Genomic DNA, 24,360 nt, shown 5'->3' on the forward strand with positions numbered 1-24,360 from the left:
TCTGTGACAAAATTTTTTTTTATTTACACTAAATCTTAATATACATCAGTTCTGGAACTAAAATCATCACAGCACCCAAACATTAAGAAACTTGTGCAAATGAAATTCTAAGCAAAGATTTCAACCACCTCTCAATTGTTTGGATACCTGTTTGTCAATACTATGCTGAATAGCTTTTAGTGCCGGCACAAAAAACTATCCAAACAGTATAGTATGAACAGCAGTTGGCTGAGAAGGTTTGGTCAACTAAACCCCAGTCCCCACTCCTGAATATTTACTTCCGTCTCGATGGTTCCCAGTCCCCACTCCTACTTATCCACTTCCACAACGGACGAGTAACTGTTCACACTGCACAAGAGTGTGGCACAGAACCTATCCAATATGTGACACTTTACTTTCGAAATTGGCACCGGGCAGTTTTGCTCTGTTACAGAAATCACACGTAAATCACCCTTCTCAAGTGTAAACAGAAGCCCTCTCCAGTCTGATTTTCACGCTAGCGCGAAAGCTATGCAAGGATGGTGTGAACATGGCCTACTTTTCAGCCGGAGCAAAAGATCAACAAACCAGCGTCATTGTAATGCTCTTTTGTTTCCTCTCCTTTAAAAAAATAATTTCAATATACTCTGAGAACTGCTCATCTTTGAGTGGGCCAAGAAGAATAAGCAATCAAAAATAATTTTAAATTCCTCTCCTTTCTGGATTTTTAAAGTGGATTCACATTCACACTGGTGAGAATCTTCCCCTTGATGGAACATAATCATTAAAGAGAGAAGGTGACAATTCTTTTCTCGTGGGGTAGCTAATCTGAGTTCCTGGAGCTAAGACAGTCGCTCTGGCAATTTCTCCAGATCTACGCACAATTTCTTCAAAAGGAAGTGTTGAGTGTTTAGCCATGTAAAATGCCATTGCCCCAATAAATGCATCTCCAGCACCCTAGAAGAGGGAAAGAGTTATTCATAATATTTAGCTCAGGAAAATTTGCACCCCAAATCCTTGCATATTCAGCTTCATATGTCGCAAAGGCAAAGAATGTGGCAGTTTTCATGACTGTCTCAATGGCATAAGGCCACATTGCAACTAGTTCTGTTTATAGAAGCTTGATCATTAAAGCCTATTAATATGTGATTTTATTGCAGATAAAAAAAATAAAAAATGAAGTATCTTAAATTGAATGTTGATTTTCATGAGAGCCAACCAGGAAGGGGACAAGAGGGGAGGGGTTGAAAGTAGTTGTGGCATCTCAGGATCACTTGCTTCATAATCCATGGTTGCTCCACAATTCAGCTTGATGGCAAAATAAGCACATTAGCACAAGAAAATAAAATGGGGTCTGTTTATTACAGTCTTCCTCAGTTAAATCTCAAAAGTCCTGGGGGGTTACTCAACAAAGTTTTGTACAGGAAGGCTCTGCCCTGAGGTTCAACCATTTACCCTTTTGTATACCTTTTTTTTTAACAAAAAGGTACCTCCTTCATATACCTTCTATTGACAAATGTTACTCCTTTCACATACATAGTTTACAACTTTGCATCCCTTTTAAACGCACAGTCTTTTAATTACGATTAAATCACAGAACCAGAATGTTTTACCACTTTTTCACAGTCATAAAATGCATCTGTTAGCTGTTTGCGCTTATTTACAGACCAAAATTACAGATGTCCCTACCCTTTCATATATGTGAAGCCTAAAAAAGCGGAGCCACCCTGTGTAGGCCTTATTAAATTTTAAGGAGTACCCTCCAGATCAAAAATATGATATTATCAAACTTACTGTGGTATCAACAGGATCAGCAGGTGTGATAGGTATGTGTTTTGGTATGGGGTTTTCTTGCGTCCCTATAACAGAGCCTCTCTTGCCCAAGGTAACTACCACCCGTCCTGCTCCTCTATCTAATAACATGATAACGGCCTTCTCCGCATCATCTATTGTTTTCACGGGCAAACCTGTTAATAGCTCAGCCTGAATAGGAAAGGAACAATGCCATCAGCCATAATTTAATTTAGTAAAATCCAACAAGTGGACTATTAACAATGCTGCATTCTGATTGGTTGAGCTACTACTAGGCTATATGTTACAGCCAACTAGTAGCGAAAAGCTTGGGCTTTTTGGCGGCAAAAAAGGATTTAAGTCTAGTTTTAACTGGCTAAAAGTTTTTTATTCTCGATATTTTTGACCAACTAGTTGGATTTTACTAAAACACTTATTTCTCGAGCCCTCATGGCCTCTGAATCAATAGCCCATGAGGCCAAAGGCCGAATGGGCTATCGACTCAGAGCCCATTTGGGCTCGAGGAATAATTGTTAATTAGACAATGTGCCATGCTTGCAACTATATAACAGAGGAAACATCAGATGGTATATATCACACTGCACCCACTTAGGTATGGTGACTAGTCAAAGTGAGTAAATCTCTGTTTTAGAGTCATAAGTTACTCCTGTAGAGGTTTGGATAGAATGGTCACAACACAGGGCCTAGTCAACAAAATCAAGAGTTAATAAATAAACATAAGAAAAATAGATAAAATTATAAATAAATAACAATTTGGTCAGGTGGCAATAAATCCACAACTTAGTTCTTTGTCTACTGTTCTAGATCAAATTGGAATTTGGAAATGTTGGGTTTTGAGGAGAGAGAAGACTGGAGTACCTGGAAGGAAGCAAATGCTCCCACTAATTCCTCTTGACAATTTTTGCTTCCTAATTTAGAACTTCTGCGAGAACAATAGAGAGTTTAAGCAACAACAACGGCAACAGCTACAAAATCGTCACTTCAAAAGTGAATTTGCACTGCCTCTAACTTAATTGTGCTTATTCAATCTCATTCAATTCATCAAATGTTGGCAAATGTTTTGAATTCTAAAGGACTGTATCACAGTTCAGGAAAAGAAAAAGAAAGTTGTTGTCTTGTTTTCCCATCCTGAACAAAACGTGACATTAGACAGTTTCACATTGTAATCGTGCAATGACGGCGGAGAAAGGTACAAACAAGCATGATGCATGTGCAAAGTTGTTGTTTTGCCAATCTAAACAGCCTATTGCTTTTTTGTCGTTCTCGTGGCTGTTGCCGTCGTCGTTGCTTAATCTCTCTATTAACTTCTCTGACAAAAAGAAGAAAAAGTTTCTTCTCCAGGACCCCTCCCTGTCAGAGACACCTTGTGACCCCTCCCTGTGAAACTTCTTGATTAAACTTCTGCCAAAGAAAAATATTTTATAATGATTATTGTGTTTTTCTAAGTGCTGAATAAAACCACAACAATATTGTGTGGGAAGCAGGACGGTTCAAATTCACAAGGATTAATGACTAAATCTTACCTCACTTTCATTGGCACAAAATACATCACTTAGTCTGTAATAATAATAATCTAGCCATGATGAAGCCGGGGCAGGATTGAATATTGTTTGTACTATCAAAAAAGAAAACAGTTAAGCTTTATATTTCTTAAACCTTTAAGTCCCAGTTATCTACATACTGGATCAGACTGGTCCCCATGCATTTTCTTAAGAATTAGTTAAGAGAACTAAGTAATTTTAAAAAGATCTTTTCATCAATTCTTACAGCCTTTTCTCTTAATTATGCATTGATATTGTTATGAGAAAATAATCAACAATTATTGGTTAAGACTGAGCAAAATATCGTGAGTTGTCAGTGGCGAGACACTCACGAATCACAATATTTTGTGATGACCGAGTTCAATAACTATTTCATCATTCAATCACCAAGTAAACTCATGGATTGGAAGCGATCTTCCATTTTCACGCTAGAGCGATCGCAAGAAGGAGAAAAGCATGGTACGTTTCATTTACACATTCATGAGTAGGATATTATTTGCAGTCAAACACAATTGGACAACAATGGGCATGACCAGACCATTATAATTCATGTGGGCAGTTATTTGCAGGTCATGTGATGGGCTCTTGCCAATGAAAAGGAAGAAAAATTTGCATCAAATGATAATAATTGATGTTAGTCACTCTTATTGCTTAAAGGTTAATGTGTAGTTCCAGGAAATATACATATTCTCCCCACAGAAGGGACTGGAAATTCCTTGGGGGTGGGGGGTTCTCAAAGGCCCCAAAATTTATTAAAATAAATGTATGAAGCTTGACTGGAATTTCCAGAGAGGTGGGGCAGGGTGAGGGAGGGGGGGGAGGTATGGATAATTTTTGGAACCACACAACACCAAAATCGACATAAAATAAATAAATATGAATGATACTGGAAGTAGAACTAATGTGCTTTTAATTACTTGTTAATAAGTGTTTCATTTATGCTTAACTAATTTAGTTTGGAAGTTGTGAGTTGGGGAGTGGAGCTTAATGGAAGATTTATGGTAATTAACCTGGCCATGCATGCAAAGAGTGATTTATAACGACTTGCAGCATACACAAAATACCTCCTGCTTTCTTTGCGATGGAAAGAGTATAATGTGTCACTTCAGGATTTATTTCCAACTGACAAACACAAACTGATGACGATAATATCACAGACTTTGCATTTCTCACATCATCTTCTGACAGAATATCATTAGCTCCACTGACGATGACAATAGAATTCTCTCCTGTAAAAATCAATGCCATTAGTAGTCGCAACCACTGTTGCTAGAGAGACTGCTAAGTTCTACCTCCTAAAACTAATCTTCCTTTTTTCTGTCAAAAACACAGGAAAAAATAACAGATTCCCATTTTTGGATATTTTAGGGTATTTAAAGAATACCCACAAAAATCCCAAATTTGGAAGAGTGAGACAAGTCACAACCAGGGAACTTGGTTGGGAATTCCCTGGTTGGGACTTGTCTCTTGGGATTTTTATGGGTATTCTATAAATACCCTAAAATATCCAATAATGGGAATCTGTTATTTTTTCCTGTGAAAGCGTTAAGGGTAATTCACTTCTCAAGCAGTCTAGACAGAGCAAGAAGAGGAGACTGGTTAGGAAACCCACCAAACATCAAAGTTGAAAACAATGGTGCTGTAGTTTACGTTGGAAGCTCCCTGACCGTGCCCAATCCATTGTTTTCTGTTCACAGATTATGACTGAATAAATTAATGCAATGTTTCTATTGGTCAATAACTTCAAAATGATAGGAATACTATTGAACGTTGTGCACAGTCAGGTCCAAAAAAGCTAACTAAAACCTATAACATTAAGGGTTTCCCAACCATTCCACTTAAATTAGCTATGGTCTAGATGATTCAGTCATGCCTGCTTTTTTCTAACAACAGACATTTCACATGCAAGTAAAGGACATCCAGTCACAATATCAGAACTCTCTACAAGCAGTTATGAAGTTTCGATGTTTGGGTGAAACAAACCTCCCCATAATAGCTAGACTCTTGGTATTGAAGTTACTAGCTCAGTCTCCATCATGTCCACAATAAATTGCAAGTAAATTTAGGCTATTTTCACCTTAAGGATAGGCTTTAGAAACTGAGACTTACAATGTATGGGAACTCTTAACACATTTGATGGTTTTGTAGTCCTGGAATCACCAAATGTATTCAACACATGTACATTGCAAAAGAGTCAAAATAATCACAATAATTATTATTACACAGTAGTTACCATTTGCATTGACTGCAATTGGAGCAACGCCTGTAGATGCCTCAGATGTTACGCTCACATGATCTACAAAACATCAACCATTATTCAACCAAGCTCATCCAAAATTAAAAATGTTGAAAATAAGCAAATCAGCTGATTCAACTTGTATTTACTTGGTTTCATTTGGCTTTCATGCAGTTTTTACAAGTTTTTCACAAGGATGCACTCTAACAAGAATTGAAGGAAGCCCAGTGTTATGAACCTGTGAAATCTGGTGTGCCCAGCATATGATGTCTATGAAAACACTAAGGACCAATTATTTAAACAGAGTTTAGCTGGTGTTAAACAAAACTTCATTCTAAGCCATTTTCAGTTTGCCCAACGTTTTTATCTAAAGACCATTTTTCATGAACAATTTGAATAAAAAATATAGTGCAGTCTGGAAAAGCACTTACTTTCTTAAATTAACCCCTTAAGAAGAAGACCTGGAGGTCCAATAACTTCTTAAACGGCAGCCTAAGTTAGACTTCGTTTAAATAACTGACTCTAAGATTTTCTAGTTGTCCAGAAGGAAAAGCTCAGCGCCAGGGGCCACCATGCACTGCTTAAGCACTGCCCTCTCTCAGCTAAGTAAAGTTTTTATTCAATGAACACTGCTGTAAACTTGCCATAAGCTTTGATCTGAACTATATTTGCATGCACTTCCCACCTTGAATAGCTTGATTGTGGCAGAGAGTGCTCATTGTCAAAAAAATGGTCATACCATTTTAGCTTTGTTGTTGTTGAATCAACTAATATGGCATTAAACACTCAACAGTGAAAGATTAGACTTATATTAACAACTGTGTTATAAAGTTCTCTAGGATATCAGTACAGGCTGCACAGTTTGAACACTTGTCCCCAGACGTTTTGACAGGAGCACCAATCCCCTAAATCCAATACAACCCCCTCCCCCACCCACACCAAACTACAGAAGGCCATGAGATTTATGGAGATGACAGTGCCCAACTTCAGATTAAATGGTGTTAAGAAATGTCCCATTTTTATCATCGGCAATAAAAATAACAACTGTATAAATCAGTAGAAAGGCTCAACTGTACAATGTAGCTCATACCTGTATTAACTCCATTTTGTTTAAAATTTTCAATGTATCGCTCTCCAAAGGAATCATTACCTACCTAAAAGATATAATTACTGCCATTTTTATAGTCTGAGAAAACAACCAACATTTTGTGATGCCACCATTGGTTTCCCTATGAAATGATGTCTGAGACATGACCACAGGAATTCCATACTGATGATGCGTGACTACCTAGATCTGAGTAGAGTTTCTGATTGGTCGTGCCACATGGGGACATTTGTTTCAGCCAATCAGAAGCAATACCCACGTAGTAATGAAGCATCATCAGTATGGAATTTCTGTGCACAATTCTCAGATGTAATTTCACACGGAAACCATTTGTTGCATCATAAAATGTAAGCTATTTTCTCAGGCAAACTTTATAACCCGTTGAATAAAGTTGAATAATGGTATTTACACTGTAGATAAGCTTGACAAATTTAAAACCCTTTTTTCCCCAGACTCAATCAGGGATTGAAAAGAGTCCAGTCAGATTGTCCAGGATAGGTAGATGTTCCTGCGATGCAAATAAGGTGTGGATCATGTGTAAAATGCAATGCAAGGAAATTAATACTCATGTCAACTTAAATTCAACAAGGAAGTTATACAAGAAAAACAGTTGCACACCTGAAGAAAAGAAAATGCATGCAATGTAGGCCAGCAAATGTGTAATTTCCTGGTCAATTAGTAGTTTTACAATCAGCATTTTGTTCAGATATTCCACAATTAAATAAAAAACTACTTAAATGACCAAAAATGGACCAAAAAAACCACGAAGGAGGAAATGTTTAATTCACTACTCATTTAAATTGAGTTACATAACCATGTCGACTTTTCCCATAATTATTATTAATCCTTATATTGAACTACTGCTTGACTGACCCTAGCCTGCATCACAGAATTTTTCAAACCCTGGCTTGTAGCGATCTGCAAAGCAGCACCCATGAGATCCTTGTTCTAGGCCCAATACAGTCTCAACAAATAAGAGGAAGTGCTTTTTGAATTTCCTTTCAACCTGGCTGACAAATCCACAAAGGCTTTTTTAAATTTGGTTAAATGTAATTTAACTAAGTTAACCACCACGAGCTTGGCAGTCAAGCGGTCCACGAGCTTAGCGGGCATCCAGCAGTCAATCCCATAAGTGCAGGCTCACATGGTGCGTGGTAGGTATGTAAATTGCTAGGAACTGCAAGCTGAGCATTTGTGCAGTGGTCTGTGGAGTGGTTCATTTAGCATCTTCCCCCCCTCCCATCCCTTATTTTTCTTCCTTTCACTGTTTCATCAGTGTGACGGGTACTTGGAATGGGGGCTCATGGCTGGATTGAGGGTATTTGCCAGCCATGGGGGCAGTATGCTATCCAGGAGTTGGCTGGTCACAGTGGAAGCCCCTAGGTATCCCAGGCACCAACCTTCCACTTAAGCGAGGCAGTTGGTTAACTGGCCAATCATGGCGCGTACTCAAATTCTGATACACAGGTGGGGACCCAGAACAAAGATTTCAGCTCTGTTTTGCAGATGGACTTACCAGAGTTAAATGCCATCTGTTGCGCAGGCTAGATTGACCCACTATAAAAAATAATGCATTTTGAGCTTGTGCCACTCGTGGTTTGAACAGTGGTCAATTCTAGATATAAAACAAACGTGGGAAATTGACTTGCAATGACCAACTGAACCACAACAACATCTAAGGAAATTTACATTAATGTAATCAGACATCATTATCTATAATTTTACTGACTCAAATAAAAACCTGTCTCTGAAGGGAAGAAATGTTTCATTGCCTTTTAACTGTTAACTATATTGCCTATTTCATGGCACTCCACAAAAGAACAAAGTCATGACTGTTAATATGTTGAACATGAAATTTGTGTATAGAAAATGTACAACGCATTTTACATCTGTATCAAGGTATACCCAAATAACAGCTGTTTTCAAAAACAGAAATTAGCATTTGAATAAATTAATTAAAACAGATTTAAAAATTAACAGCACCTTTGGGAAATATTTAAATCTAAATGGCAATAACCTGAACAGCTTTATTAGAAAACAAAAGCGTTTAAAAAGGAATCTTTGTGATAAAGAGATTTACTTTGTTCAGCATAAGTTTATGCAAAATGCTACAAACCGAAAATGAGAATCCGATTTTCTCACAATTTTGCTAAACTTGAACCTCAATATTTGAAGATCACTTCAGTGTCTGGACACAAGTGAAGAAGCAAACATTGAAATTGTTCACATAAGAAGTTAATTCGCTCAATTAAATTTCCACAAAAGTAAAATTTTATCAGATTTGCAATCGACGGCAAAATGAAACCAAGAATGAAATATGTTTACGCTTGCCGCATTTAATTTTTTTAGTCCATTCTTTTTCTACAAAGAACCACATCCGTGTCAACATTGACAATGAGCTTTACAATTTCTTTTTCCTGTTGAAGTATGTGGACCGTTTCATATTGTTCGGTCTAGTATAAGCTTTAATACATAACTGATTTTAAGGTCAAAAACCCTTAAGCTTCCAATTTTTTTTTTAATGTTCAATAAAATAAAGTGATTATATCTTCAGACCCCTTTTTTTTCGAGGAAAACAAAATCACTATAAAAAAACCGATATCAGCGATACTAAGCACAATATTATGGCAGATTTAAGCTTAATTTAGACGTTCGAGTCACCCGGCAAAGTTACTGTGTTTAATTCACACCTCCTGCAGTCTTCCACATGCTACTACCTCGACTGTTCTGGAACAAACAAATACCTCGCTGTCCTTGACAAGCTTACTTACTTTCGCAACCATAGCGGTTTTAGCCCCAAGTCTTGCAGCCATTACGCACTGGTTAGCCCCTTTGCCACCAAATCCCATTGAGAATTTCGTTCCATGAATGGTTTCACCCGCTCTGGGGAGACGTGGAACATAGCTGGAGATGTGAAGAAAAACAACATCTTTAGACAGAAAGGTTTCACATCAAAATAAAGGGATATGTTTGTCTCGTTGCTTATGCCAACCTCACGAGGTCAGTCATGCAGGATCCGACAACAACGACATCGAATTTTCCACGTTCTCCCGCCATTTTGATTTTGAAGGAAGCCACTAACCGGAAACTGCACAAGTCACATAAGAGATTCACGGGAAACGGGAGAGGGAACAAGGTTATCACTATATTTCGTTCATCGTACATGACCATACTACTGCTTTTTAATCCGCTGACTTATTGTTTGTGGTCGCACGAATTGCCTTGTTTTGCTGGGGGTCGCTGATACTGTGAAGGTTTATTTTCTACTTTTTCGATGAAATGAATAGAAAATAATGCCTTTATTTGACGTTATTGGACTTGGGAGTGAGAAACTTGCCGTTGTTATCGACATCGGAGCAGCCTACACAAAGTAAGATGGTTCTGATATCGCAAAGGTTCCAGTTCAGTGAAGTGTTCAAGGTTTCAAGGAATCAAACCAGAAGTTTACTGTACAGTATTTTGGGTAGAGAATTCATTCCTGGGAGTGGTTTCCCTCTAAACATTTAGAACAGTAAAACATTGCAAAATGGGCCAAAATCAATCACTAAAATATTGCAAAATATTTTTTTCATTTTTGATCGGATTAAATCCCCTTGATAAATTCCCTATAAGTTTGGACATATTTTGATTGAGTAACAAAAAATTTATTAAATTGGGCTTAGTATGACGGGCAGAATAATTATGCAGATCTCAATTCGACTAGGGTGTCATCAACTGAGGCTGACAGCAACTTTGATCTGCATTCTTAGCTTTATGTCGTACTTAGCTTTATTCAGTGATTGTTAATTATAAAGATAAGTGCAAAAACATGTAGCGTACGTATGTGTTAATATTTGTTTGCCCTTTTTGCATTCCATGGGCAGTGTATTGGTGTTGTGAATAATGTGATCACTAAATGACACCAGTCAAGAGATTCAAAGCACTGCATAGTAACTATGCCACAGAACAATAGTTACCAACAACAGTTTCCATAAAACCCAGACACTCCTATTCTATTGTTCTATATACAGTGGAACCTTGATACAACAATGGGTCAAGGGACTGACCAAATGCATTTGCTTTTACAAGGATTTGTTACTTTATATCAAATTGTTTTCATATACTTTACTTTTTCTGGGGCAAAGAATATTCTTTGTTTTGCCTAGGACTTGTTTTATAGGGTTCATTATATATCAAGGTTGCTTTGTAGTTTGTTTTTATTTTACATCATTTTTATATGTGCCTGTCATTTTCGTACACCACATGTAAACTTTGTTGCCTCTCTTTTATTCAGATGTGGTTTTGCCTCTGAGACAAGTCCCCGTCACATCATCCGCAGTGTGCTCACACATACCATAAATGGACAGGTGAGTTTCCATAGAAACACAACCAGTATGCGGCCAATTTCAAATGGTTAGGATGCTAAAGTTAGATACATATCCAGAAGTAGTCAATGGTTATTATTAAAATATGTTCAATGCATTTTATGATAGGTATTTTTCCTTGGGTGATACTTTGTGTTTTCTTGCTCTCGTGGAATACATTTTTTGGTGTTTGCTTAGTATTTTGTGCTGTCCCAGTTGTGGTATTTTCTGGTAACAGTTATTGAAACATGCAAAACACAGTCAAACCCCGTTTACGGACAGCCGCTTAATACGGACACCTCATTATTACAGACAGTTTGCTTTGTCCTTGGGCAAAGAAAGCCCTTAGAATTACATTTTCTCTAAATTCAACCCACTTAATACGGACACTCCATTAGTGTGAATGCTTTCTATGGCCCCCTTAGTGTCCATATTAATGGGGTGTGGCTGTACCTTAGCCAAATGCTTTTTCCTGACTCTTCTTATGTGCTGATATGTGGATTTGTACCCTGAAGTGGTCAAAAACTGAAGTTTGTCTTTCTCAGTGACTGTTGTTGCAAGGACTACTCAACCTCATTCTCAGGATTGTCTCCTACTCGTCCAGCAAGTAGGAGAGAACCCTGGGAGCAAGGTCTATGACTTCTATGATCGCTGCAATCATCGAGAAGTTGATTTGATTCCATATAATCTCTAAGATCAGCCTAAAGTTCCTTGCTCATTGCAGTTATGATAATACTCAGCCAATATAACTCAGGAGTACAGACTACTTGTTAGTATTATTGAGAGAGCTTGGTATGAGTATGTCAATGTACTGCCATCTTCGTACAGTACACTTCACATATTTTTTCATATCTTGTAAGAGTCTGCAGAATAGAGCTCTTTTTATTGGTACCTCTGAAGCTATCTTTTCAACAGATTTAAAAGTTAGAGGTGACCAGTTAGATATTTTTCTGGTGTGTTCGTGTATCAAAATTCACCTCTTAATAAACTGACTTGTGTCTTAAATTTAGACAGAGACAGTTAGTGTTGTGACCAATGAACAAGACAGAAACCCTGATGAATTGTATGCAGTCTTAAGAGACTTTCTCCATCAGATATATTTTCGGTAAGTTACTATTGTAGCCTGACAGTTGCCTTCAGTCAATGCCCCAGACTAGGCACTTCAATTCCAAACAGTAGCTGATGCATGACTGAATGTTATTGTTTTGTCCAGGAAATCAGTCCATAATTGCTGCTTAAATAATGTATGACAATGATAACAGAAAATAAAACTATTAATTAATATTTTTTCAATTAAAAATAAATAAATAAATAAATAAATAAATAATGATTTTGGAGGTAGCACATCCACAAAGTGGTTCTTTGTCTACCTGATTCCTGGTCGAATTGGAATTTGGAAATGTTGGTTTTTTGAGGAGAGGGGAAAACCAGGGTACCCAGAGAAAAACTTCTCGGAGCAAAGAAGAGAGCCAACAACAAGCTCACCCAACATATGGTGTCGACGCCAGGATTTGAACCTGGGCCACATTGGTGGGAGGCGAGTGCTCTGACCATTGCATTATCCCTTGCTCCCCATTGAGCATCATCAGAGCTGTCATCAGCCTTCCAATTTTCAGCCTTTGATTTCTTATAAATAAACTGAATTATAAGATACGTGTATTAATAATAATATGAAACAAATTCATGTACAGTGTAAGTGTATTGGCTATTTATTAAGTGATTTTTCATTCAATTCCCATCAAATGATTTCTGTGCTTAATTTTTTTTCTCATTCTCTCTTTAGATACCTTCTTGTCAACCCTCGGGACAGAAGGGTTATTATCTGTGAGTCTGTCCTCTGCTCAACACTTTGGAGAAATGCTATCGCCAAAGTTCTTTTCAAGCACTTTGAGGTGAACATGGTTAATCCTTCAATGAAACTTACGGAAAACAAGGCTGTGTGCATTAATTTTATGCTAAAAAATTAATGTACACAAATTATTTAATTCTATGAGTAGCTTGCAATCAATCAATCAATCAATCAATAAACTTTATTTACCCTCGAATTTACAGTGTAGCACTCAAGTGCTAATATCTTCGAGCCAACTACATTAATAAATAATTATAATAAAAAGTTAATTCTATATAGCAAAAAAGATAACTAACTACCTAGACAACTAACTTGCAAATTATCATGATGTAGAAAGGTTTGCAGTTCCTGCCCTTTTAAGTAAATTATTGTTCCCAGTAGATATCAGTCGTCGAAAAGAAGTAAAATCAGAAATAGTGCGGTAATGGTCAGGGAGAGAATTCCAAGATGTTGCTGCCAAGTAACTAAAGGAATTGATACCATAAGAAGTGGTCGATGGTTTGGGCAAACAGAGCATATTATGTCCTCTTAAAAAAAAAATACTAGCATCTTTTGAGAAAAATTCTTAAAGAAAACTTTATAGAAAAAAATAGAGAAAATGTTTTGCTGAATAAATAAATGATAATAAATACTGTCATTATTGTTGTACATGTAGCTTTGAACAAAACAGTACAGATAAAAAATGTGCAATATATATTTGAGGACTTTATTGGTTAATTTTGAAGCCCTAGTTTATAGTCTGTGCTTTTTCTGTCCATTCACCAGGTACCTTCGGTTTTGTTTGCACCTCATCATCTGTTAGCTCTGTTCACCCTTGGTGTACCATCAGGTCTTATTATGGACTGTGGCTTTACAGAGACCGTAGTCTTACCAATATCCTTTTATGATAGACGAATAGACGGTGTCATCAATATGGTAGCAATACACCATACATACTGCAAGCACATCTTTTAACCATAGTTTTGACCATCGGAAGTCAGAGAATATAGCCTGTTCCAGGCGTTCAGATGGTGGGGAGCGAGTTAAATCGTATGCAGCGAGCGCAAAAAGAAACACAAGGGAAAAAAACGAGGGGAGACCTTTGCCGCCCTATTTTTTCCCTCGTCAAGTTTTCACCCACGCCCAACTAATTTTTCGCTTCTGCCACTCCTTCTGAATGCCTGGAACAGGCTACAGAGAACACAATATTTTAGCCATAGTTTGATAAATTAAGCCCATCTTCACAGGAGTATACATGTATTACAATAGCCTGTTACAGGCATTCAGGTAGTTAGCACAAAGTAAAGATAGCAAGGAAAAGTAGTGGGGAGGTTGGGGTGAGCAGTGAGGTTCCCTCTTCTCTCTCCCCCTCCCCCGTTTTCATTTTTTCGCGCCCCTTTTTAATTTATGCTGCTCCCAACTATCCATGGAACAGGCTAGTACGTATTACAATAAAATCATCCATGAAGTCATTGACATCATGGAATGTTTGTTGTTTCAAGACCATTCACAATAAAGAACAGAAAATAAAAAAAATTGAGGCATACACAAAATTGATAAATTCCCTAAAGAATGTCATCTACTAGCTTTCATAATGCTTCTACCCGGTACAGTAATACTTCTGAGCTTTGAGAAGTGCATGTCTTGAGCACGGTCAGATCTGCCTATTATTACCTTTACATGTACTTCTGATTATTGTTTTCTTAACACTCTGCTGCTGTTGGTATTACGTCTTTGAGGGTACTGCTATTCTGAAAGCTGTGCAAACCATTCCCCTTGGATCGAAAGCTATTCACAAGTAAGATTATTAATCCAGGACAGTATGTGAGTGGTTTTTAATGTTTAGCAAGAATTAAATCATTCTGTTAATACTGCTCTTTTCTAAAACACTCAATTCTGAAGTTCAAAACCCAACTAATGTTTGCGTTTTCCACTGCCATCAATCATCTTAGCAGACCTCTTAGGAAACATAATTATGTTTTTTTGAACAAGTTCGAAAGGTCTTGGTTTCTGATTTGTGATTGGTGGATTTCAATCTGCTCTGTATGTTTCTGTCTTTCAAAGTTCATTGCTTGTGATTGCAATAAAATGATTGACACCAGCAAAAAACAGAAAAGTAAGCTGGCTTTTAAATTTAGAATTTACGTGTTATTGAAAAGCACAGTAATGAAACCAACTAAGATACCCATTGATAGCATTTTATTGTGTGATGTGGATAATCACATAATAGTAGAACAAAGATTAATGGTTCACTATGCTTATTTGTCAGGCATCTAGAAGAGCAGCTCATGGAAAGAAGCCTTGTTCAAATAGAAACAGGAGTAAAACCTTTGTCATCAGTAGTGAGTGAGTGCAAAGCTGTTGTTGAAGTGTTGACCTTCTGATAGAACATTTAATGGTGCTAAGTAAGGTTTAAAAGCTAGGCATCAAGTTGGACATGAGAACATTATTTAAGTTTAGCGCAAGGAAAAAAAAATTAAGTTAACCACTGTACAATAGTAATTGTGTTAATTCAGAAATTTTTAAGACACTGAATATGCAGAAGAAACGTTGATTTGTTTGATGCAGATCTGTAGACAAAATACCACACTTCTGATCTTTACTGTTTTAAATTTTTTGCAGACTCTCTTGGAAATGAAACTTTAGAAGACATAAAAGGTGAGATTATTTAACTTTCATTTAATTTATCACAATTGAAACCGAAACATCTTTTATGGAGTGCTATTAAAAGGATTTGAATAGTGTGAAACAGGGCTGTCATTAAGAGCCAGGGGCCGGGGATTTTCCCAAGCTATCATGAACGTGGCCCCAGGCTTCTTTCATTGGAAAATGGAAGAAAAGTTGAACCAAAAGAAACCCCTAGCTGTTTGATTCCATGCCTACTTGTTGTGTTTACCCGGCACTTGAAATCTTAGTGACAGCCCTGTACAATCAGCAATCTAAACACATGCACAGCAGCTAGTTCATTAACTCTTATGCTGAGGAGAATTAAAATTTGCCCAAACTACTGACATACTGGAACGCTGCCATTATTTTACATTATTTTACTGTTTTCAGTGCGTACTTGCTTTGTGGCGCCAAAGTTTAGTGGCCCTGAAGGAGAGCCACGCCCAGCTTCTTTGGTTCCAAAAGTTGACTATCCACTAGATGGGGGTAGGATACTTAGGATTGAAGGTCAAATCAGGTAAAAAAAGGAAAGTTATCTTGTTGGTTAATTTTAGAGTGCCACTTTGTGTTAGGGCTCGAAAAAAGTCTTGTCCGGTAGTCCAGGACAAGTAGAGTCTCTTGCTGGGCAATTAACTTTTAAAGCTTACTTAACAATGGGGCAAGGGTACAGGCAAGTCATCCTCTAACAAAATCATTACCACGCCTTTCACAAACTCACAAACTCTAAAGTTCAGAAGCTGTCTTCACAATTTCGTTTTTGCTGCTGTCAATCAAAATTATGATCACAAGCAATGAACTTTGAAACACAGAAACACACAAAACGAATTGAAATCCACCAATCACAAATCCCCAACCATGACCTTTTGAACCCAATAAAGTAAAGTTCTGTCTCCTAAGAGGTCTGCTAAGATGATTGACGGCAGTGGAAAATGCAAATGTCAGGTGGCTTTTGAACTTCAGAATTTGCTTGTTTTTGAAAAGCGCAGTAACTAAGATGAGCAAGAAGAAGGCCCCCAGCAAACAAAATGTGAGAGCTAAGATTTTTTTGAACCCTGTGTGTTAACTGAGTCGCAGAGTTAAGGCTAAAATCTTTTATAAGCTGTAGATTTTTATGCATTTCCAAATATGAAAACTCAGGGTTTGCAAATACGCCAAATTTGGCGTATTTTACGCCAAAATTGTTCAGATGACTCCACTGAGGTTACGGAGGGAGTCACTTCGACTCCAGAAATTTTCGGTAACAAACAGGGAGCCACTTCGACTCCAGAAATTTTCGGTAACAAACACAGTTTTGTCCTTATCTTTTTCGCAACAAATACAATTTACGTTAATTGTAAACGTTGTAAACCTTAATTAAATCATCAAAATTAAAGAATTATACTGCAGGACAAAACAGGAAGAGGGTAAATTACAATCAAAGTTTACTCGAAGACCGCCACCATGGATTTGAGCTTTCCAGGTCAGCGGACTGCCACAGCTACTTTGTGTATCCCTCACGATAGTGTATACATGCCATGACCACGTGCTGGAAAGTCTGAAAATGGCTTTTTTCGTTGTGATACTTGACTCCAAATATTCCAAAATGACTCCAGAATTTGTGAAGCAGGAGTCACAGTGACTCCACTCATCAATAAAATTTGCAAACCCTGAAAACTTTAAATTTGGCTTAACTCTGGGTTAATATTAAAGCGGCTGGGGACACCTTTGGCTCATTGTTATGCATTTTAAAAGTAAAAGGCGTTTGCACAAAGTACAATGACTGCACAGGGGTAAAATTGAACCTCTGCACCCATTATTCCTAAATATGATTGGCAGCTTACCTTTTTGCTTACTTATTTTTTCAGAGAACAGACATTTGACATCCTTTTTGATGGTGATGAAGAAGAAAAATCCCTTGCAACCTGTTTGTTAGATTCCTTACTAAAGGTACAATGTACTTTCCAATCTTGTCAATGCTGCTGGGATAGTTTGCCAAGAGGTTTTAGAAAAGAAAATGACATTTTCCTCCACAATTTAATATACCCACATAGAACAATGTAATTAGTAATTTTTTCTTGTGTGGGGAGATTGAAATTATTTTAATTTGCCAAAATAAACTGTAATGGTAATTTACTGTTTTTCCGTTTTTTTCTTACCTTTTATAGTGTCCTATTGATACAAGAAAACCACTCGCAGAAAACATAGTTCTTATTGGTGGAACTGTAATGACGCCAGGTTTCAAGTGAGTAAAATATATCCCTGCCTTAATCCATTTATAAAATTAATTTAATAAATTATTATTCTTAATATTCATAATTATACAGGGAAAGATGGATCCTTCCACTTTTTTTTCAACCTTTGGCATGGACCAGTTGGCAAAAATCTGTCAACACTGCTACCAAGAGCACCTTAAAACTAGTAGAGGTGCCGAGTCCGAGAGTGATATTTTGACAAATAATGAAGATATACTAACTCGACAAAGTAGCTAATCAAATGAAGAATGATCCTCGCAGTTGTAAATGCAGTTTATGCGATTGCATAAGAAGCCTATACAATTTATTTCATATACATTTGTCACACTCAAGGTGGCTAAATTTTACAGATGTGTGGTGACGTGTGTATGTGGTGGGAGCACCATACAAAGTTATGTAAATTTTTGTGATTTTGCAAACATGTATCTTTGCACGATTCAAAAGACAAATATATCACTTTCAAACTAGGCAAGTTTATAAGTTATAGGCAAGTTTTTTTTATATCCCCTAATGATAAAATTGGTCCCTATAATTATCAAAACTTGAAAATAACTGTGAAAGGGTTTATTGTTAAACCCCTTGCATTGGGATTTTGATTCATCAGCTTTGAAGTCAGAAATATGCATTTAAATAAAAATGATCATGTGGTATACCAACCAGGACTGCATAAGATGTAGTGCACCAAAATGCAAAGTGCTTAACAAATCTTCTTCTAGGGTAAACTTACTTTATCAACTTACACTTATTTTAGAATTATTATTGTCACATGAGGCCAGTTGTTTGTAGGATCTGTTCAGCTCAGGGAAATTTGCAGTGTTCCTAAACCCCCTAAATCAGTAGATTTATTAACACAATCAACAATGTACAGTCAAATCCTGTTAATACGGACACTGAGGAGGCCATAGAAAGTTTCCGTATTAATAAAGGGGCATCCATATTAAGTGGGTTGAATTTAGGGACAATGTAAGGGCCTTCTTACCCCAGGGACAAAGCAAACTGTCCATATTATGTAACCCTTTAAGCCCCAATGTCCACATATAAATTCTCCCTACTGATCTTCATACATTTCTTTAAAGAATTAGTTGAGAGAGTTTGTTAACAGATCAAAGCATTTTCTCTTTAGTGATCATTTTATTAACTCTCATAACCATTTCTCTTGGCAACATATGGATATAGTTAGGAGAAAATTGATGTTGGTCACTATTGGGACTCAAAGGGTTAAGCGGGTGTCCGTAAAGCACGGTTTAACTGTAGCTCTAAACTGGTTCACCTGGTTATTTTCACAGGCATCGTCTCATGCAAGAAATCTACTGTTTACTTCAGTCCCCTCGGTACAAAGAGAATTTGTTTATGAAAACAATAAAAATGCACCAGACGCCCATCAGTGCCAACTGTACTTCATGGCTTGGAGGTGAATAATTTGAATGATTTTCAAACATTAATAAAATTTAGGGCCTGTTTACATGGAGGTGGGGGACCCCAGGTAGGTGAGGTAACCCGCTTAGGTGGGGTAACCCGCCGGTCCATATAATCTCTCATTTTAATTTGATCACGTTTACATGATAGCTTGGGTGACCCGCCAAATGTCACCTCACCTACCTGTGGTCCCCCACCTCCGTGTAAACAAGCCCTAAGAAGGTGAATTAATGCAAATGGTGTTGTGGATGAGAGTACAACGGTTCGTGTCCTTATACATTTCCAGTAGCAGGGCTGTCACTATGGGCAGGGGCATGCTCCCTGGCTGCTATAAGCATGACCCCCAGCTACTTCCATAGCAAACCAAAGGAAATTAATACCTAATGGATATTCCCCGCCTTCTAATTGCATAAAACCCTGCAATTTAGAATCTTTGTGACAGCCTTGCGGTAAGGTCAGCACTCCTGGCTGCAACTATTAGTCAATTTACGAGTTAACTATAATAACCCACCCTACACTGTACTTATGGTATCGGTGAAAAGGTGGTAGTGTTATAGAGGTAGACCACACCACTGGGAAACATCCCCTGTTCTTATGAAAGAGAGTTGTACATGTTCTTTCAATGTATAACATATCTTTTGGGGTTTTGGTGGTTTCTTTAAAATGTGGCAATAAAGGCCGGGGAGGGAAGGTAAGCCAAGGGGATTTTGATAATTTTTAAAGGTAATGGAACAGTTTCCCTTTCCTGGGGATACCCCAGGGAGAAAAGGTTAATGGCTTCTTGTCCCCACCTAACAACATATTAATCTGAACTGAGAAAAGGGTCTTAGTGGTATCGTCACTTCATTTTTAAACTTCCAGGCTCCAGTTGTTCAAAAGGTGGATAGCACTATCCACTGGATAAATCACTATCCAATGGATAACGCAATTGGTTTTTCGTACTACTTAGCCACTGGTTAGGGCTATCTAACTTTTGAACAACGGAGGCCAGGAGGTAAAATTAGGCACCCGCGTACCCAGCGTGTTTGTTCCCCTTGACCAGCAGTTGGGCCTTTGCAGTACAGGACAAGGACTAGAGGTGTGAGATTGGAAAATTAGGCCTCTGCAATAACAGTTAATTTTCTTTCTGCAGGTGCAATATTTGGTGCTCTTGAGGTCCTAGCAGACCGATCCGTAACTAAAGAGAGATATGCACAGGAGCAAAAGATTCCAGATTGGGCTTCCTGTGAAGTTCAAGCCATGGACAACATCCCTATTTTAGATGAGCGACTTGAAAGACCTGTGCTGTCTCGTCGTCAAACTAGTGGCATTACCAGCACTCTGAGTAGCATAAGCAGCTCGTTATCGAGTAGGCTTCTTAGTGGAGGCAGCCGCAGCCCTTTGGGGACAGGTTTACTTCAGAGGTCTTCGGGGTCACCTTCCTCAGGAACTTCTCCAAGTATTAAGGAAAATGAAAAGGAAGGCCAGAAAGAATAGAAATAATGGCTATTGTGATATCAAATTACAAAATTCATGAAAAGGTTGACCCTGGTTTTGATAAACAGTTTCAAAAGAGCTTATTTCAGTACTGAAAAATTCTTCATATTCATCAGGTTCTGATGATGTAAATTATTTAATTATTTAATTGCTACTTAAAGCAGCTGGTCCCTAAAATGCAAAGAGAAACAACACACTGATGTTTACATTAGAAAGCATTTTTACTTTGTAAGTAAAGCCAGTGTCAAACCTTTTTATGTATAAAATAATTATTTTGGTTCTATGAATCCTGTCTGTACATTATACATGTATATGTAAATTTAATGACAGTGGTTATTATGGAATGTAGATGTAGCATAATTGTTGTAACTATAAAATGCTATGGACAAGTCAATAAATTTCTCTCTAGATAGATATAAACTTTGTTGGGACTTAAATGAGAAAGTAAAAAAAATCAGGTTATTTTCGACTTTCCATGGATAAAGCTCATGAGTGCTGGTATGCAGACTTAATAAATTTATAAAAATAGCTTTTAGGATAGCCTGAGAAAACAGCCCACATTTCGAGACCCCACCACTGGTTTCCCGCGAAATGATGTGTGAGGAATGAGCACAAAAATTACATACTAATGATGTTTCACTACCCAGATCTGGGTAGCACCTCTGATTGGGACTTGTGTCGCTAAGGAAATTTGCTTCAACCCATCAGAAGCATTAGCCAGATCTGGGTAGGGACGCTTCATCAGTATAGAGTTTTTACACTCATTTCCCCGACATCATTTTGCGGGGAGACCAGTGGTGTTGTTGAGAAATGTAAGCTGTTTTCTCAGGCTAGTTTGACTACTTCCAAATAATAATATTGTCCACGCTTTCATTTAAGTATTATAGTTTTAAATTTCTTTACTGCATTAAAAGCATTAAATATAGTATGTCTTGCTATCTGAGCTCTGCTTCTATTAACATGCTCTCTAAAAGTATGTTGTTATCATCTTGGATCAGTGGTTCGTGTAGCCATAATGAGAGGTACACCATCAGTTTATCTCTGTTTCTACAGTGAGTAATCTCAGGTACCAGCTTCTCTTTAAGTGAGAGTTCATTACAGTATGAATCAAAAAGTCTTTGTGATGTGTCAGCTGGAAAAAAAAACACAGTATCATCACATCAACATAATTAGCCATTTCTGACACGGCTCAAAAGAGTCCTGTCCTGTACTCCAGGGCCCGGTTGTTCGAAGGCCAATTAGTGCTTAACCTGGGTCTCTTTTTCTTATGTTCAAAACCATTTTCTCGGATAATTTTCTCTGTTATTTTTAGAGCTTCCAATCATCAACTTGTAGACAAAGAGAATTAAAACTGAAAGGCTTTTTAAGCTTTCGAATCTGAATTCAAATCTCATGCTAACACTGGGTTATCTTAACCCAGCTTTGAACAACCTCGGCCCAGGACTGGTAGATTCCTGTCCTGTAGTCTGGGACTAGTAGATTTTCTTGCCGGGCAACTAACTTTCCAAGCTTCGGCCTGGTTCAGACGACGTACTTTTCATCTGCCAAACCTACTTGAATAAGTTTGACTTTGGAGAGACACTAGCGCGACATCTGATTCAGACGGCGCACTGGGTGTCGTGCCCAAGTTAAGTTGGACAAAAGTTTGACAGACTCTGTCAAACTTAACACTTTTACTGTACCAAACTAAAACTGCCATACCAAATTGATTCAGACATCGCTCTTTTGCGGTACTTAATTCATCAGTAAGGTTCGGCATGAGTGGAGCAGGGTCTGAACCGGGCCTTATCTGCATCTTTTCACGAAATAATTAACTACATCAAGAAAACAATGGTCCCAAGCAAGCAAATGTACAAGCTGCTTGTTCTGGAACAAGCCCTGATTCTTTTTTTAGTCAAGTTGTTTTTGAGCTATGCATTCATTTAAAACCTGGACTGTTTTAAAGTGGTTCACTGGGATGGAGTCGTCTAGATTCGAAAATTTGAGGTGAAGCCAAAAAGGGAGAGGAAATACTCACAGAATTGCTCAATTGTCCACGTGCTGAATATTTGACTTTTGTCAGAGGAAACATGTCCATTTTGTTTTGACATCTGCAAGCTTTTTATCGCACTGAAGGTCTGTACCAAAGACTCCATTTTTGTGAGTAAATCAGCCTAAGAAAAAAGTAATACAACAAAACGGGCATTGAAAGACGAACAGTACAACCTGTGTTTATATAAAGTCCATCTTAAAGAAACGTTAATCCTCAGGCTATTAGAAACAATCATTGTGCTTGTGTACCTTGCCAAATCTGTTACAAAAAAATATGATTTCTTCAGCTGAAAGATACACTTCGAGCAGTGTCCTTTTTTCTTTCGAGTCACGATAGATGGAGAGTGCATGTGAGATGAAAGAACAATAATGGAAGGCCCAAACAAGAAAAAGACGGTCCCAAATGTTTGTTTACAGGCTCTCACCCTGTCTCCAAACAGAAAGCCTGTTCACAGGCTACATACAACCCCATTACCCTATCAATGTTCCCTATATTGCTATTATATTTGGTAATACAGCAACAATATTTTTATCCATACCAAAGACCCATATATTCTGGAAAGTTCTTCGGATGCCTTTGAAATTTCTTCTTGAATTTTTATAGAGTCTTGATCATTGGAGACAACAACATTAGTGGCGTCCTCACCAGAATTATATCTGTACATGGAGATACAACGGGTATTTTAACAGAGACTGTGCACAGAACAAAAGAGATGCCACATAGTGGTCATGGAAGAACTAGCTTAACTAGGCTCGATATCCACCATATCCAGAGTCTGCTTTTTGATCCTCTCTGAAGAGAGGGAGAATGAGGGCAAGCTCATTTTTCTCAAACTGCAGCTGGAATTTGAGCCTATGGCTCAATTCACGGAGTGCGTGTGCGGTGGGAACCTTCAGTACTGAAACCAGAACCTGCGCATGAAAAGTCTCATATGTCCACCAATCAGTGCAAAGCACAAACGAGCACAATGTGAACAAACATTGAAAAACACGTGCCAAGAGTAATGACATCATTCTAAATGTCATCTCTACCAATCAGCAAATCGCATCAACTTTTTTATGCAGATATTCAAATTCCAGAGACGTAGTTGCAAGCTCTCCTTCCTTTTCCCACCCCGCGACCATCGCCCCTGCCCCGAAACAAAACCCTTCACAGTCCGACAGTCAAGCAAATGCAGACTACGGACTGTAAGACTTGAAGGTAAAAAAGGTTAATTATTTCGTGAAATGCTCTGAAAACTATCCCTACCAATAACACTTGTAATTTTACTTTTAGTCTAAAATGTTTTGTACTTTGCTATTTTTAACTAGTCTGTTTATACACTGTAGTCCACTGGAGGAACAGGAAAAACTTGAGAAAAAATCTGACTATCACAGCCTCAAACTTACTCTTTTTGAAGACGAAAATTCACCAATTTGTTAGCCACTGTGGTTCCCAACTCGTTCAGTTTTGACCATTTAAGTACGACATCGTGCCAACTTGCACAACAGTCTCTTACTCTTTTGGGAATCTCTGAGTAAGTCTTGCTGGGAGATGCCTTCGGGGACGTTGATTGAGATGTAGCTCCCTTTTTAGAAGGTGTTTTAGTTGTTTTAGGAGATTTGCCTTTTTTCGGTGAAGGAGACGCCATATTGAGCTATAACCATATTGGACGTGAGCGGGAAGATGGTGGACTGGGTTTGAATTCGTGTTGC

At 37.8% G+C, this 24,360-nt stretch overlaps 3 protein-coding genes across 3 annotated transcripts; 1 reads left to right on the forward strand and 2 right to left on the reverse strand.

The window, feature by feature from the left end:
- On the reverse strand, positions 1-9,767 carry LOC140942791 (ribokinase-like). The gene is made up of 8 exons (XM_073391791.1): positions 9,666-9,767; positions 9,445-9,577; positions 6,659-6,722; positions 5,566-5,628; positions 4,397-4,561; positions 3,315-3,406; positions 1,774-1,962; positions 1-936 (listed from the first exon to the last, which is right to left on the reverse strand). The coding sequence occupies exons 1-8, from the start codon at positions 9,728-9,730 to the stop codon at positions 724-726; spliced, it is 984 nt and encodes a 327-aa protein (XP_073247892.1). The 5' UTR covers positions 9,731-9,767; the 3' UTR covers positions 1-723.
- Positions 9,768-9,892: 125 nt separating this feature from the next.
- On the forward strand, positions 9,893-22,016 carry LOC140942663 (actin-related protein 10-like). The gene is made up of 13 exons (XM_073391609.1): positions 9,893-10,043; positions 10,947-11,019; positions 12,027-12,121; positions 12,800-12,908; positions 13,631-13,738; positions 14,575-14,642; positions 15,114-15,190; positions 15,467-15,502; positions 15,902-16,028; positions 17,356-17,437; positions 17,656-17,732; positions 19,029-19,153; positions 20,291-22,016. Exons 1-13 carry the CDS (start codon positions 9,967-9,969, stop codon positions 20,632-20,634), a joined length of 1,398 nt encoding a protein of 465 aa, XP_073247710.1. The 5' UTR covers positions 9,893-9,966; the 3' UTR covers positions 20,635-22,016.
- Positions 20,900-24,331, reverse strand: LOC140942664 (cyclin-dependent kinase 2-interacting protein-like). Its single transcript, XM_073391611.1, has 4 exons — positions 24,055-24,331; positions 23,205-23,322; positions 22,652-22,787; positions 20,900-21,766 (listed from the first exon to the last, which is right to left on the reverse strand). The coding sequence occupies exons 1-4, from the start codon at positions 24,294-24,296 to the stop codon at positions 21,570-21,572; spliced, it is 693 nt and encodes a 230-aa protein (XP_073247712.1). The 5' UTR covers positions 24,297-24,331; the 3' UTR covers positions 20,900-21,569.
- Positions 24,332-24,360: the final 29 nt, after the last annotated feature.

Source organism: Porites lutea, chromosome 7, assembly GCF_958299795.1.
Source record: "Porites lutea chromosome 7, jaPorLute2.1, whole genome shotgun sequence".
NCBI classification, from domain to species: domain Eukaryota; kingdom Metazoa; phylum Cnidaria; class Anthozoa; order Scleractinia; family Poritidae; genus Porites; species Porites lutea.